Source organism: Heterodontus francisci, chromosome 12 (genome assembly GCF_036365525.1).
Source record: "Heterodontus francisci isolate sHetFra1 chromosome 12, sHetFra1.hap1, whole genome shotgun sequence".
Classification (NCBI taxonomy): Eukaryota; Metazoa; Chordata; class Chondrichthyes; order Heterodontiformes; family Heterodontidae; genus Heterodontus; species Heterodontus francisci.
In genome coordinates, this window is record NC_090382.1 from 49,379,554 (window position 1) to 49,395,578 (window position 16,025).

General features: G+C 43.8%; 1 protein-coding gene across 1 annotated transcript in view; it reads right to left on the reverse strand.

The window, feature by feature from the left end:
* Window positions 1-4,724: 4,724 nt before the first annotated feature.
* The window catches only part of ablim3 (actin binding LIM protein family, member 3), a 328,868-nt gene continuing 317,567 nt past the window's right edge, over window positions 4,725-16,025 (reverse strand). Inside the window, exons 20-21 of the mRNA XM_068043395.1 lie at window positions 6,727-6,807; window positions 4,725-5,462 (exon numbers count right to left, since the gene is read on the reverse strand). Coding sequence (XP_067899496.1) covers window positions 5,349-5,462; window positions 6,727-6,807 — 195 coding nt within the window. The 3' untranslated portion in view covers window positions 4,725-5,348. The remainder of the gene's footprint in view (window positions 5,463-6,726; window positions 6,808-16,025) is intronic.

Here is a 16,025-nt window from a genome sequence, read left to right on the forward strand (position 1 = left end):
CTAATTTGATTTGCCCAATCTATATGCAGACTAAATTCACCCATAATTACAGATGTTCCTTTATCGCATGCATCTCTAATTTCTTGTTTAGTGCCATTCCCAACATCACCACTACAGTTTGGGGGTCTATGTATAACCCCCATTAATGTTTTTTGCCCCTTAGTGTTTCTTAGCTCTACCCACACATATGCCACATCATCAGAGCTAATATCTTTCCTCACTATTGCGTTAATTTCCTCTTTAACCAGCAATGCAATTCCACCACCTTTTGCTTTTCAAAGTGATTCCTGACAACGCTGGCCGCCACTGATGTCATCAGGCTGCGCCGCGGTGCGCACATTCGCAGATGGTCTCCTGCTCTCTGCGCATGCGCTGCGTTCTGGCTTGCCAGGACTGGTTAGTGCATGCGCCGATGGCGTCATCGCGTGACGTCTGCATCTTTGGGCAATGCGCCTGGTTGGCCTCTGCGCATGCGCTTTATGGAACGCCAACGGGTATTCACGCATGCGTCAAGCTCCGGCGCGAGTTTCTGAAAGTGGAAGGAGGAGAGGTTTTGTCGGGCATTTTCTCGCAATTATTCAGTCATTTTGAAGATTTCAGTCTGCTTCATTTTTATCAGAAAGAGGAGATTGCTCCAAGGTAAGTTGCTCTGAAAACATTTCCATTGTCTGGGCCACTGCATGTGCTCCAGTCCACTGCACTGCACTAAAATCCTTTCCATTGTCTGGGGCTGTGTACAGGCAGTACATGTGCTCCAGTCCCTGTTGTAAGTTTTTCTGTTCCTGCACTCATCAGAGCAGTACATATGGATACACAGCCACCTGCTCCTGCACCCATCAGAGCCGTGCACATGGACACACAGCCACGTTTCCCCATCCGCCCTTGAAACAACCATGCAGAGCCTTGTGAAACTCCGCAATTGCCAGCTGCTGCCTGTCAAGAGAGGGCATCCAAAGCGGTCAAGCACTTGGGGAACATTCAGCAAGAAGAGACTGAGCACCAAAAGAAACAAGCATGCCATGTCCAGTGGTAGCACAAATGTGAATGCTCTTGCTGTGTACACAACTGGTGAGGTGGGAGTGCAGCCACACCGTTCTCCATCCTCAATGTTGCTTTCAGGCAAAGGTAGATAAGAGCGAAAGAAATGGAAGGTGATGCTGATAGTAGTAGGCAGGATTAAATGGGAGTGGATGGGAAGGCGCAGGAGTAGCATAACCACTAGCAGGGAACAGTTGGGCTAAATGGCCTGCTTCATGTTCATAGTCCAAAAGAAATGTACTTCTTTTTCCAGCACCCTCACATCATTCATGTTTTCCCTGAGAGCAGCATTGAACCATCACGAGATAGGGGCAGTAACATCATCCTGACTCCTACGGCTGAGGTGGGTACTAAGTGATTCATTGGCGGTGTTATCAGTACATGCCTTTACTGCAGAACATAAAGCATGCTCAACAGTAATTTCATTGGAGGAGGGAAGCTCTGACACTGATGAGGAGGGGGAGAGGGGAGGAGGGGGAAAGGGGAGGAGGGAGAGAGGGGGTGGAGGGAGAGGGGGAGGTAGAGAGGGGGGTGGGGGGAGAGGGGGATGTAGAGAGGGAGGTGAGGGGAGAGGGGGAGGTAGAGAGGGGGGTGAGGGGAGAGGGGGAGGTAGAGAGTGGGGTGGGGGGAGGGGGGAAGGTAGAGAGGGGGGTGGGGGAGAGTGGGTGTGGGGGTGTAGTGGGAGTTAAATTCAGAAGTTCCTGGAGGGGGATGCAAAAGGCAGGGACCAGACAGCTGCAATGCCTGAAGTACAGTTGAGAAGTAAGGGAGAAAGCGGCTGGATGGGGGATCTGCAGCTGAAGGGAACGGCTGGATGGAGAGGGCCGGAAGCGAGAGGCCGTAGAGAGCCACGGGGAGCAAGCGGCCGAAGGCCTTGGTGTCGCCGGGTGTGGGTAAGTCTGGTAAGTCTTTTGCCGTTGAAAATTTATGGCGCATGCGCAGAAAAACGCACCCCCCCCCCCCACCCCCCCACATGCTGCTGTCTGTGGTCGCTCCGCTTCCCTCCGTCACCAGCCCTTTCGCTCGCCCACTCGCCGGCCGCTCCGGTCCGCTCCGCTCCCCTCCGTCACTGGGCCGTTCGCTCGCCCACTCGCCGGCCACTCCGCTCCCCCCCAGGCCTGCTCCGCTCCCCCCCTCCCCTCCCCGGCCCGTGCCCCGGCCCACTCGTTCATTCTCTCACTCCGCCATTGTGTGCTGACATGTGTTTGTTAGGTTGGCTCCGTGTGATTATTTGAGCAGCGCCATCTTTAGTCCTGGGCAGCTGCCTAAAGTCGCAGTCTGTGACGTTTTAGTGGCATATGCTGCATTTGCGCATGTGGCACAGCAGCGCCCCCTAGTGGTAGCATTGTCAGCAAATGCAGCCTTTGCTTTTTGTCTGTCCTTCCTAAATACTGAATATCCCTGGATGTTCATTTCCCATCCCTGGTCACCTTGCAGCCATGTCTCCGAAATCCCGACTACATCATACCCGTTTACATTTATTTGCACGATTAATTCATCCACTTTATTGCGACTGCTCCGCGCGTTAAGGCACAAAGCCTTAAGGCTTGTCTTTTTAACATTACTTCTCCCCTTCCCACTATTTTTCACTGTGGCCCTGTTTGATTCTGGCCCTTGATTTCTCTGCCTATCACTTTTCTTAATCCTCTTACTGTCTTTTGTTCTTGTCTTTGATCCCCCCTCCTCTGACTCCTTGCAAAGGTTCCCATCCCCCTGCCATTTTAGTTTAAAGCCTCCCCAACCACTCTGGCAAATACTCCCCCTAGGACATTAGTCCCAGTCCTGCCCAGGTGTAACCCATCCAGTTTGTACTGGTTCCACCTCCCCAATGCCCCAGGAATCTAAAGCCCTCCCCCTCACACCATCTCTTCAGCCACGCATTCTTCCGATATATCCTGCTACTTCTACTCTGACTAGCACGTGACACTGGTAGTAATCCTGAGATCACTACCTTTGAGGTCCTGCTTTTCAACTTACTTCCTAGCTCCCTATATTCTGCTTTTAGGACCTCATCCTTTTTTTTTAACCTATGTTGTTTGTGCCAATGTGTACCATGACCACTGGCTGTTCACCCTCCCCCTTCAGAATGTTCTGTAACTCCTTGACCCTAGCACCAGGGAGGCAACATACCATCCTGGAGTCTCTTTTGTGGCCACAGAAACACCTATCTATTCCCTTTACAATATATGTGAGGCTCGAATACAACACTTTAAATGTTTGAGCCTTTGTGTCCAAAAATGGATCCATTATAATATCTGATGTTGAAGAAGTTATGTATTGCTACAGCTGCAGCTCGGTAAAATAAACTCTTATCAGTCAAATTCATGTTTAAGAAATATGTCCAGAACGGAAGCCTAAATATTGCCATGAACAATGTTATTAATTGACTGTTTAGCATGTTTGTATCATATTCCTCACCGCTGTTTTAACAGAGGCATTTACCCATTTCAAATAATCACCCTGTTAAAATATGAAAGGAGAATTTGATACAAGCATTAAGTAACATTACCCACATTAATTTCCAGTGTGAAAGGATTGTTTAAAATGCTGATAAAGACTTAGCTTGGCTTTGGACTTTACAGCTTGCAGTCAGATGCAAACTAAAGGTGCAGGAATTCCAATAGTGGAAGTGAGATGGAGCAGTCCTAAGGGAACCAAGGGCCAGGACACTGACCCTGTCCCTAATTGCGGGGATGGGATGCATCACTGGCACCCATTCCAAAGCCTCATGGATAGCACTCTCACCTCAGACTCAAAACGTTGTGGTTCAAGTGCCACTCCAGAGACATGAGCCCATAATCTAGCCTGACACTCCTACTTCCAGTACTGAGAGTGTGCTGCACTGTCAGAGGTGACATCTTTCAGATAAGATGTTAAACTGAGGCACTGTCTGCCCTTTCAAGTGAACATAAAAGATCACATGCACTATTTTGAAGATGAGTTCATCTTGGTATCCTGGGCCAATATTTATCCTTAAACTAATGTCATTAAAACAGATTATTTGGTCATTATTACATTGCCATTTATGGGACCTTGCTGTGTGCAAATCGGCTGCAGTGTTTCCTACATTACAACAGTGACTACACTTCAAAAGTACTTCATTGGCTGTAAAGTGCTTTGGCACATTCGGAGGTCATGAAAGGCACAACAGGAATGCAAATCTTGCTTAATTTATTTTCTTTTCAGGTCCTTCCCAGAACTGAATAAAAAGAGGGTCTTTAGGTCTGAAGTGGGATGTCCTGCCACCTTAAAAAAGAAAATCAATCCTCTCCAAGCTCAATTATCTTTCCCTGCTAAAGTTTTGGGGGCTTTCAAAAAGCCTCAGTAAATTCATGACAGTTGGTGAGAGTTCTACTAAGGCCTTATGGGGGTCTAAGGGGTGGAATTCCTGGAGTAGCTGAGACAGTCGTCTGTGACATTAGCAGGGGTAAGTGGAAGACCTGCCATGCCTCCTCACCAGAAAGTAGCTGCATCGTGCAAAAACAGGAAGAATCTGGCAGAACTGGGTTCTGCTCCCAATCCAACCAGTGGCAGCCAATTTGCCTGCGCCCCGCATTTGATCAAGACTGGAATTCCGATGTCACAGTCTCTACAACATATCAATTGCAAGTTCATACACTGCAGCTGAACTGAAATGAGCACAAATAATTCTAAGCCAAATTTACATTATTTATTTATCCAACAGAATGCCGCAACTGACAGTGACAAAACAATTATGGGGCTCTATATCAGCTGAGAAAAAAGTCAATAATCATTTCAGTAAATTGCATAATTTATAGAAGTGTTAAACTTCAACATCATAATGATTCCTGTTTAGGACAATGTCCAAAAAAACTATTTCAGTAATACATTACATCTGTAATACTCTCCTCTGCAGAGTTTTATCATGAAGTAGTTCCGCTTCAGTACTGTAACTTAAATGCTCTGAAGTAATTTAATGCTTGCAGAAGGAACTGATATGAAAAAGCAAGATTGAGCAAGAAAAAAAGAGATAAATAAAGAGACTGACAACAAATAACCCTAATTTATCCCAGAAGCCCAATTTTAAACATGAAACTGGGCTAGCGCAACCTTACTCCCAAGAAATCTGATGATTAATGGATTATATCACAAAAGTTCCATGATCTGATGGAAATCTGAGCCCACAAGTGACCATCATTTGCAAAACATCCATAGATGCAAGATTTCTTAACTATATATAATGATTTGAAAACACTATGAACAGACTGTGTGATTAAATGCATTGTATATGGGTAGGTATTATCTTACTATTTCTGTTTCTTTTTCTCTAATAGGATGCTTATGTGTGCTTAAAAGAGCCGCGCTTGTTTTTTCAGTTCATTTCTTTTCCACAACGCAAGTCGATCAAACTCTCGAAGTGTCATTCCAAACACTCGATAGAAATCTTCTGGAGATAAGTGACGCTGCAAAGAAACAAAGAAAGTCTATAAACATGTGCATAATTGTAGTAAAGTCTACATATTGTTTTTATGCTGAAATTAGCTGCTGCACAAACTGAAGATTGCACTTAGAACTGTCCTAGCTCACTGAATGGTGCAATTACCGACCAAAGCATTCAAAGGAATGTAGTTTTAGCAGTGTTTTGCTAGTCTACTCTATGCCTTACTAAATACTGGGAAGTAGTGTACAATCTGCGGTGGTGCGGTGTGATAACTAATATAATCAATATATTGGAACCTAGGGAAGTGCCTCAGATATTCAATTTGATCCTTATCTCCCCATTTTTAATACATCACCTGTTCATTCCTGCTCTGAATTGTGTAGAATCAGTCTAGTAGAAAATGTTATTCTTCACTGTTAGCCAATGAAATGTTCGAGTGTAGAGGCCACTACTTCTCTAACTTAGTCAAAAGTAGCCAATAACTTTGCATAAATTGGATCCCTAACTTAGTCCTCAACAATTCAAGAGAATTAACTCTGTCATTGGGAGAATCCAAGACAAAATGAGGCACATACTCAGACTGCAAAGTATTTGGATTCATTTCTATTCAGCATAATGCACACTGCCAACTTGCTACAGCACTTAGAAATCTTAAAAATGCTCCTGATGTTGTTCAGAAGCATTTTATAAAGATGGTTAATTGGCCACAATACAAAAGTCAAAAATCTCTGCAAGAATGTTAGTTCATTGAGAAATACAGATGAGTGAATATCATTCCCTTGCATTACTCTATTCCCAATACAACAAAAGCTGCAAAAGATGTTGGCTGATTTAATTCAAAAGGTACCATTGCAGGAGCAGAATAAGGAAGAATAAGTGAGAGGAGTTCAGTCTGCATTGGTAATAAAAAGGAATAAGTGATTCATGTGGGTATTTAGTGATTCAAAGCACTAAACATTCATTTATTTTGTTTGGGCTTAGCACTATTTGGTGCTCTCAGTGAAAACGTTCTTGGTGAAAACATGCTAGTTAGGTAAATTTCCTCCCTCCTCTCCCGAAGGGTTACAATTTCACAGAGGCTGGCAGCTTTCTTACTTTTCATTAGCTATATTGTTTCACACAATGTCATGTGGCTTGGTGTAAAACAGTTAAAGATTTATCACATCGCTTTCATACAAATGGATTTTTGATTGTTGTTGCTTGGCTGTGGACTTTGAAATTATGCAAGTACTTTGAAACAACAGGCTTATTAGGGTATCACAGAGATAATGTTTCACATTACACACCTCTAATCTTGTTCTGTCGACATCTTTTGGTAACTTATTCCGACCTCTGGTGGTTACCATTAGCAGATGAAATGGATAAATCTAGAAAGGAAACAAAACTCAACCAATTGTAGTTAATAAGCCACTTCAAATGTATTTGGTTTAGAATGTAAATAAGAACAAGAATTTTGGAAATTGGATGACAGATAATGGTGAAAGGATTTGTTAATCAGTACAATTATTAAAATAAGCTTCCTTGTATGCTTCATGTACACTTTAATGTGAGGTCTGTACTGTTTCCAGAAAGGAGTTCCTACAATTGTGACAACAAAATGGCAGTGGATTAATTCAAAACTACTGTGGTTTTATAACCACCTGTTTGAACAATTTTTACAGTGCATTTATTATCTTTTTCATTTCTTAAATGCTTCAGTTAACTCAACAACAGTTGTATTTACACAGGACCCTTAATGTAGTAAAACATCCCCAAAGCACTTCACAGGAGCATCATCAGGCAAATATTGACACTGAGCCAAAGAAGGAAACATTAGGACAGGTGACCAAATGCTTGGTCAAAGAGGTAGGTTTTAAACAGCATCTTAAGGAGGAGAGAGAGGTGGAAAGACAAAGAGGTCCAGGGAGCAATTCCCTAACTTAGGACATAGACAGCTGAAGACACAGCTGCCAATGGTGGGATAAAGTAACTGGGGGATGCACAAAAGGCTAGAATTGAAGGAATGCAGAGTTCTCAAATGGCTATAGGACTGGAGGAGGTTACAGAGATGGGGAGATCAATCAGATCATCAGCACTTCAGCTATGACTAAAATTACTGTTCTAAAAATAATGTATGTGTCTTATAAATTGAATGTGAAAAAAATTGCTGCATGACATATTGTATTCAATAAAACTACTATCAAAACAACAGTTTGTAATTATTTCTAGCGATTGTTTGCCATGAAAAGGTCCTCAAGTTCGAAGAAGCATCTTCCATGCAGGATGCAGGCAAATGGTTATTCAGAAATGTGGTAGCCAAGAATGCTCTGTCACCATGATAGGTCAGTTAAAATGTCAGGGAGCCTTGGCACACAAGCATCTGGTCTTTTCTGGCTGTGAATTCTGGCGTGCTATGACAGAGTGTGTTGTATCAGTGTTTTAGCAGGAGGCGCGCTATGACAGTGTGTTGTATCAATGTTTTAGCAGGAGGCGCGCTGTGACAGAGTGTGTTGTATCAGTGTTTTAGCAGGAGGCGTGCTATGACAGAATGTGGTGTATCAGTGTTTTAGCTAGAGGTATGTTGCATCAGAGAATTCCATGTGTCAGAATGTTATAGTGAGAAGCTTGTTAGAATATTGTAGCAATAGAAGAGGAATATTTCCCAATCATTTGCAGATTGTTTATAAAATGGTAAACATAGTGGCTATTTTTTGGGTGACATGATCGATTGATGTTATTTAAAGTTTTGCGTCTGTGTGAAGTATGATGTAGCAGTATGGTATTGTAGAGTCCCTTGCAAAAAGAACATCTGATGATGCACAGAGCACTGACTGTCAGCAGCAACAAGTAGAGACAACAATCCAATCTATATTAGTCTGTCAACAACACTGCGGGAGACAGTGTATTTAAAATACTCTAAAGTCGACATACTGGGGGCTAAATTGGATAGCCTGTGGAAATAGGTGTGGGGATTGCAATGCACGGTTAACCTGCGCCCGTTGATTGCAATGCAGGCAGCTCGCCAACTTCATGCTGCCTGCTCATTCGAATGATGGCTACATCCAGCCAGCACTCACCATACTGTTCATTAGCTGGACACATCAGCAGGAGGCCAATATAGTGAGGGGTTAGCACCACTTAAAGCTAGTCTGTCCTGCTTAAAGCTAGTCTGCAGCTCTTAAAGGGGAAGTGCATTGTGGCTGGAGCAGGTACAGGAAGTTGTGGTTGGGTGGGAAAGAGTGAAGAATGGTACACCAGGGAAGACAGCAGGCGCCAAGTTTTTTGGACGTTGCACTGGAGGTCCTGGTGGAGGAGGTGGAGATGAGGAGGGATATCCTGTATCCACAGGGCTGGGGACCCTCCAGATGCATAGTGATAAGGCAGTGAGAGCTGAGAAGGTCAATGCCAGGAGTCTAGCCCCGAGGACCTGAATGCAGTGCCGCAAGAAGTTCAATGACCTCACATGATTGATAAAGGTCAGTGAATGTATCTTCAAATGCCATATCCTACAAACTACATCACTGGCCTCAGCCACTGCTGTAATCACCACACCCCCATCACTCACCTACCAACAATCTCTATCAATCAGGCTTCATACCTAACATTCATATACTTCATCTCACCCTCACACACTTATAACTGCTGCAAGCCTCACATCCACATCTTAAATCTTGCACACACTGCCAACCATGACAGCTACATCACCCAAATGCATTGCACCACACTCACTGACACACTTCAGGCACACAACTGGAGGCAACAGAATCTAACCAGAGGGGGACAGGTGCACCTGCATGTCCTAAGCCCTGTGGAGGAGATGGTGTTGGTCATTATTGCGATCGCATTGCTGAAGCCATGGCTAGCAGCAGGGCTGAAATGACAGAAGATTACAATATCCTCATACCTAATTCTCCTTCTCACATTACAACTTCACCCTCATCCCACACAGTCTTGTGATTTATAAGCTGCAGATGGCATAAGCATGCACCTCATTACTCCCTGTACTTCCTCCACCACCACAACCTTACCCTTGTGTCTTTTTTCTTTCAATCTGACAAGGCAGTGGAGGAACACCAAGAAGAGAGCGATGATGAAGACACACATGCAGCCACCAGCTCAGATACTGATACTGTATCTTAGAGAATAGATTAGAGGGTGGGATCGGCACATGGTGAGACACCAAGCATGAGCAGGCAGCAGCCATGGCAGAGGGTAAAGATAACGCAGGTGCCAGTCCATCAGTTGTCCTGTCAGAGGACTCAGATGAGGCAACATATAGAAGAACACCAATGTGTTGCACAACAAAATACTTGGCACATAGTGAAGCCTGCCAAAGAGCCTGTGAGCAATGTCAAGAAGGACAGAGGAGTCTAGTACCAGCTTGGCATAGGGCTCTGTGCAGAGGTTGGAGGCCATTCTTTCCAGAAAGGAAGTGGTGGCCAACACCATTAGCACACTTATGGACCCAATCATATTGCAGCGTCTGATGATCAATGTTGCAACTTTGATTGCAGCACAAGCAGCAGCCACTCAATGTCTGAGTGCTGCAGTGGAAGCACAGACTGCTGTTGTGCAAGCTATGACTGCTGGCATCATGGCTATGGATTACAGTTTGAAAAGATGCTTGCGGGTGTCAGACCAGTCCAGCAAACTGTCCTCCAACATATTGCTAGGATTGTTGAGGCGCCACCCCGGCGAGTGGCAGTGACTCCGTGGATCACAAACCTACTGTCCTCTCTCAGGAAGACAGTGTTCATCCTCCACCGTTGCCACTCTGCCAGTGTCCTTGTTGTTGTTTGTCAGCCAGCCCAGACTACTGCTGCTCATGTTGAAATGGTGCAGTCTGAAGCCGGGTCTTTTAGGCCCAGAGTTGCTCGACAGTGTCCTTCAAGGACATCTATGTCTCCTCCACTGAGCCTTCCAATGCCATGCTGTAGCCACAGGGGTAGCACTGCATAGAAGCACATGGAAGACTGGCACAAAGGGAATGCAAAAGAGTGATTCATTGATTTTTTAAGCAATATTGCATGAATTCATTCATAAATTTGGTTCAAAATGTTTATTTTGTGGTGGCTTCCATTTTTTACATTGGGACCAAGTGAATGCTGCAAAGAACAAAGCCAGAGGGAAGGTAAGGTGTGGGACCATTGGTGAATGGGGAATTGGAGTTGTGGTTACTGGTATTGCACTCGGATGAGTTCTTCATGGATAACCTGGGCAGAAAGGGGCTGTCTATTTTGCGTCCTCCCATCCTCTTCCTTCTCCTTATCCTACTCCTTCTCCTTCTCATGCTCCTGCTTCTCAACTGCTTGCTACATAGCTGGTGGCAAGGGCTGTCCCCTCAAAATGGTAAGGTTGTGTAGCATGCATTAGACTACTACAAATCTTGACAACTGCTCCTCCAAGAACTGCAGGGCTCCTCCAGAGTGGTCTTGGCAGCAGAAGCATTGTTTCAGCATACAAATGGTCTGTTCCATCACAATTTGTGTGGCAGTATGGCTTTCACTATTTATGCAGTGCATGCGTGCATGGTTTGTGCACCAAAGCCATCAGCCATGTTATCAGAGGATAGCCCTTGTCACTCAGCAGCCACACTCTGGTTTGCTGTGTTGGCTCAAATGCAGTTGGCAGAGTAGACTGCAGCAGAATGAAGGCATCATTACTGCTGCTAGGATACCGGGCATTGGCCTACACACCAGCTGGATGCTGAGGATGTGGAATCCCTTTAGGTTCCTGTACAGCGCAGAGTTGACATGTGGTGCCCGCAAAGCGATGTTCGTGCAGTCTGTGGCACCCTGCACCGGGGGGAGCCTGAAATCCTACTGAAGCTGCATGCTCACTTTGCCTGCTTGCCTCTGGCAAGAGAAAATAAAATGAAGTTAGCTCTCTTTGAATAGAGGGCATCTGTGGCCTCCCTTACACAACAGTGGACTGCAAACTGCAAGATGTTGCTAGGATCTTCAGCTCCAGCCTGGAAGGAGCCATGGTCACCTTCATAGCCACTGGCAGTGCAGTGCTTGCCCTGCTCAACGACTGCAGTTGTGGTTGCAGCAGATGGAAAATCTCATCCTTACTGAAGCATGTTGGGCTGTATTTTTCTGGGACTGTCGGGAATCCGAAGTCAGCATCAATTCTGGGCCCTGACCCCATGCATGTTGGATGAACACCTGCCAGCGTCATTTTATGACAGGTGGCCAATTAACAGGCTCCCTCCGCGATCACCATCCAATTAGGAACGGCAGATGGACTCCCAAGGCGGGAGCCCACCTCAATAGAGTCCGACAGTCCTGCTGTGAGACCAATGGAAGCATTGCTGAGGGCTAAACTGATGCAGGGAGGGCCAGATAGCAGGGAGGCACTGCAGCCGCCATCAGTGTCAGTGGGGCGGCTGGAAAATAACATGCATCTGGTCATCAGAGACATCTGTCTCCACTATTTAAGAGCTCAACAGCAAGGCTGCAATATGGGTAGACAACAGCCTTGCCATTTGCTGCTCCTGAGCTTATTACCAGCCTTAGATGTTCCATGATCTGACCTCCCACTGTGAAGCCACCTCCTCTCATCTGCCAGGGTGCAGACACAGCAAGGGGCCCATGTGCTACTGCAAAATCATAGAGTAGGAACACTAATTGAAGTTTTTGTAAACACAACATATCTACAATTACAGTATATGCTATTGCTATTGCAATTAGCTCATACTCTTGTAGTTTATACACTGATTCTGAATTTATTATATTTGCAAATTTGCAAATTCATAGCAGAATTATATCTCATTCACTGCTCTGTTTTAGAGTGCACTATGCTGAACTAACTGAACTAAATTGTTTGAGGAAATCCAAGAGTATGTTAACATGAAAGGAATGCGATTAATTTATAAGTATGGTTTTCCACAAGGTATTTGACATGTGCCAAATTAAAGGTTTGTTGGGGCAGTGGTATTAAAGGGAATGTGGTTGTGTGACAGAGAGGTGGCTAAGAGACACAAAACAAAAACTGGGGTCAATAGATGTTTTTCAGATTGGCAGGAATTAGGTTGTGGTGTTCCTGAGGGATCGGTGAGGGAAAATGGAAGAAATAGCAAGAGAACATAGAAAGGTTTGGAGAGTGGGCAGATAGGTGGCAGGTGCAACTCAAGCAAGAGAAAATGAACAGTGAAAGAATACCTTCAATGGTAAGATTTTTAACAAGTTGTTGGAACAGAAAGACCTAGTGATGTTATGAATCTTTAAAGGTGGGAGTTCAGGTAGACAAGGCCATAGCAAAAGCAAATGTGATTCTGGCTTTTATATACAGAAATGCTGAATATAAAAGCAAGAGAGTGATGTTGAATCAAGACATTGATTAGGCCACTGCTGGAGTACTGCACACACTTCTGTGTACCTTATAGGATGGATATTAGAGCTGTGGAAAGGAAGGGTTCAGCAAAGATTCACTGGAATGATACCAGGAAGGAGAGATTATGGATATGAAGAAAGGCTAGAAAAATTGGGGCTTTATTTACTGGAGCAGAGAGTGCTAAGGGGGAAATCTAACAAAGCTTTTCAAAATTATGGAAGGTATTTAGAGGAAAAATAATAAAAGATTTCACTGTCTCGTGAATTGGTAACAATTATCACAGGAAGAATGAAGAGGTATATTAGATTTTTTTTTCATACAGAGGATTATAAGCTCATGGGAAGCTTTAGCATAATTGGCCATTGAGGCTATAACACTATTTTTAAAATGGAATTGGATAATTATTTGTAAAGAAACAATATAAAATGATATAGGTTCAGGGTAGATAAATGAGATTATAGTCGACAGGTCAAGTTCAATAGGTTATTTTAGCTTAGGCACCATGGGCTAAATGACCTTCATCTGAAAGTAAATTCAATGATTTCACGCCTTGAGTATTTACAGAGTATCAAGGCTTTCACCACTGGAACACTCTACCTTATTTGAAATGGTTGACTAAACACCTACTTTGAGTAATATAATTTCAACATGAATTCAAAGAGCGGATTAATTTTCTTTCATAATAAAATAGAGGATTAACACATTTGTTCTGAAAAAAGTGGGCAAGGAATTGCCTTAGGGCGTTGATGCCAAGACAGAGAATAACAGATAATCAGCTCTAATTCTGTAACAGCAATAGAAGTCTTCCAAATTACTACTTTCATTATTCTGGCCAACAGCCAAGTAATATTAGTAAGAAGGTCACTGACACTTCATAGTCAAGTCATAGAGGCACAGAAGGAAGCTGTTCGTCCCATCGAGTCTATGTCGGCTCTTTGTAGAGCAGTCTAGTCAGTCCCAATCCCCCACTCTATCCCCGTAGCCCTGCAAGTTTATTTTAAGTGCCCATCAAATTTCCTTTTGAAAACATTGATTGTCTCTGCTTTCACCATCCTTATAGGCAATGAGTTCCGGGTCATTGCCACTCGCTACATAAAAAAGATTTTCCTCACATCCCCCCTGCATCTCTTGCCCAAAATCTTAAATCTGTTCCCCTCATCCTTGTACCATCAGCTAATGGGAACGGTTTTTCTTTGTCTACCTTATCCAAACCTGTCATAATCTTGTACACCTCTATCAAATCTCCCCACAATCTCCTTTTCTCCAAGGAGAACAACACCAGCTTCTCCAACCTAACCTTGTAGCTAAAATCTCTCATCCCTGGAACCATTCTGGTAAATCTCCTCTGCACCCTCTCAAGGACCCTCACATCCTTTCTAAAGTGTGATGACCAAAACTGGTCACAATATTCTAGTTATGGCCTAACCAGAGCTTTATAAAGGTTCAGCATAACTTCCCTGCTTTTGTACTCAATACTTCTATCTATGAATCACAAGATCCCATATGCTTTGCTGACCACTCTCTCAACATATCTTGCTACTTTCAAAGATCTATGCACATTCACCCCTAGGTCCCTCTGTTCCTGCACACTCTGTGCCATTAAGTCTAGATGGCCTCTCCCCATTCCTTCTGCCAAAATGTATCATCTCACACTTCTCAGTATTAAATTCCATTTGCCACTTGTCTGCCCATTCTGCTAGCCTACCTATGTCCAGTTGCAGTCGATTTGTATCATCCTCCAAATTTGGTAGCATTGGCAAATTTTGAAATGTTACTCTCTATTCCAATATCCAAGTCATTTACAAATATCAAAAAAGCAGTGGTCCTAGCACTGAACCTTGGGGAACACCACTGTCTACCATCCTCCAGTCTGAAAAATAACCATTTATCATGACTCGCTGTTTTCTGTCCTGAAGCCAATTTTTTATCTAAGCTGACACTGACCCTCCTATTCCATGTGCCTCAATTTTGTTAACCAGCCTTTTATGTGGTACTTGGTCAAACGCTTTCTTAAAATCTAAATAGACAATATCCATTGCATTCCCTTCATTAACCTTTTCTGTTACTTCATTAAAAAATTCAACTAGATTAGTCAAGCACGATCTGCCTTTCACAGATCTGTGCTGGTCATCCTTAATTAGCTCAAATCACTCCAAGTGCCTGTTGTTTTTTTCCCTGATTATTGTTTCTAAAACCTTATCCACCACTGATGTTAAACCAACTGGCCTGTAATTGTTAGTACTGTCCTTACTCCCTTTCTTGAATAAGGGTGTCACATTTGCCACTCTCCAATCCTCTGGCACCTCCCCTGTATCTAGCGAAGACTGGAAGATTCTGGTAAGCCCTTTCGCTATCTCCACCCCATTTCCCTTAGCAACCTGGGATGCAAGCCATCAGGACCAGGTTATTTATCCATTCTAAGCTTAGCCAGCCTGTCCAGTACCTCCTGCCTCTCAATTTCACTTCATCCATTACGTAATATTTCCCATCATTCTCTTCCTTAGTAAACACTCATTAAGTATTCTAGCCTTGCCTTGCGCCTCTAAGCATATATTACCTCTATGTCCCTAATAGGCCCCACCCCGCCTCTTACTAACTGCTTACTATTTACATGCTGGTAGAAGACTTTTGGGTTCCCTTTTATGTGATCTGCCATTCTATTCTTATATTCTCTCTTTGCCAGTTGTATTTTCCTCTTCACTTCCCCTCTCAAAATATTGTATTTGACCTGGTTCTCACTTGAAGAATTCACCTGACATGCATCATACAATCTCTTTTTTTTGTTTCATTATATTCTCTGTCTCTCCCATCATACAAGGAGCCCTGGTTTTAGTTCCTCTACCTTTCAACCTTGTTGGAATGCACCTAGCCTGTACCTGAAGCATTTCCACCTTAAAGGCCACCCATTGTTCCATTACATATTTTCCTGTCAGTCTTTGGTTCCATTTTACCCTGGTTAGATCCCCTCTCATCCCATTGACATTAACCCCCTTCCAAATTAAACGTTCTACTTTAGATTGTTCTTTGCTCTTCTCCATAACTAATCTAAACCTTACGATATGATGATCAGTCTTCCCAAGAGTTCCCCTACAATTAGTTGGTCCTCTTGGCCCACCTTATTCCACAGCACCAGATCCATCAATGCCTCCTTCCTGGTTGTACTGAGAACAAGCTGGTCAAGGAAATTCTCCTGAAGGCATTTCAGAAATTCATCCCTTTATTTACCCTTTCCTCTAATACTATCCCAATCAAAATTTGGGTAATTAAAAGT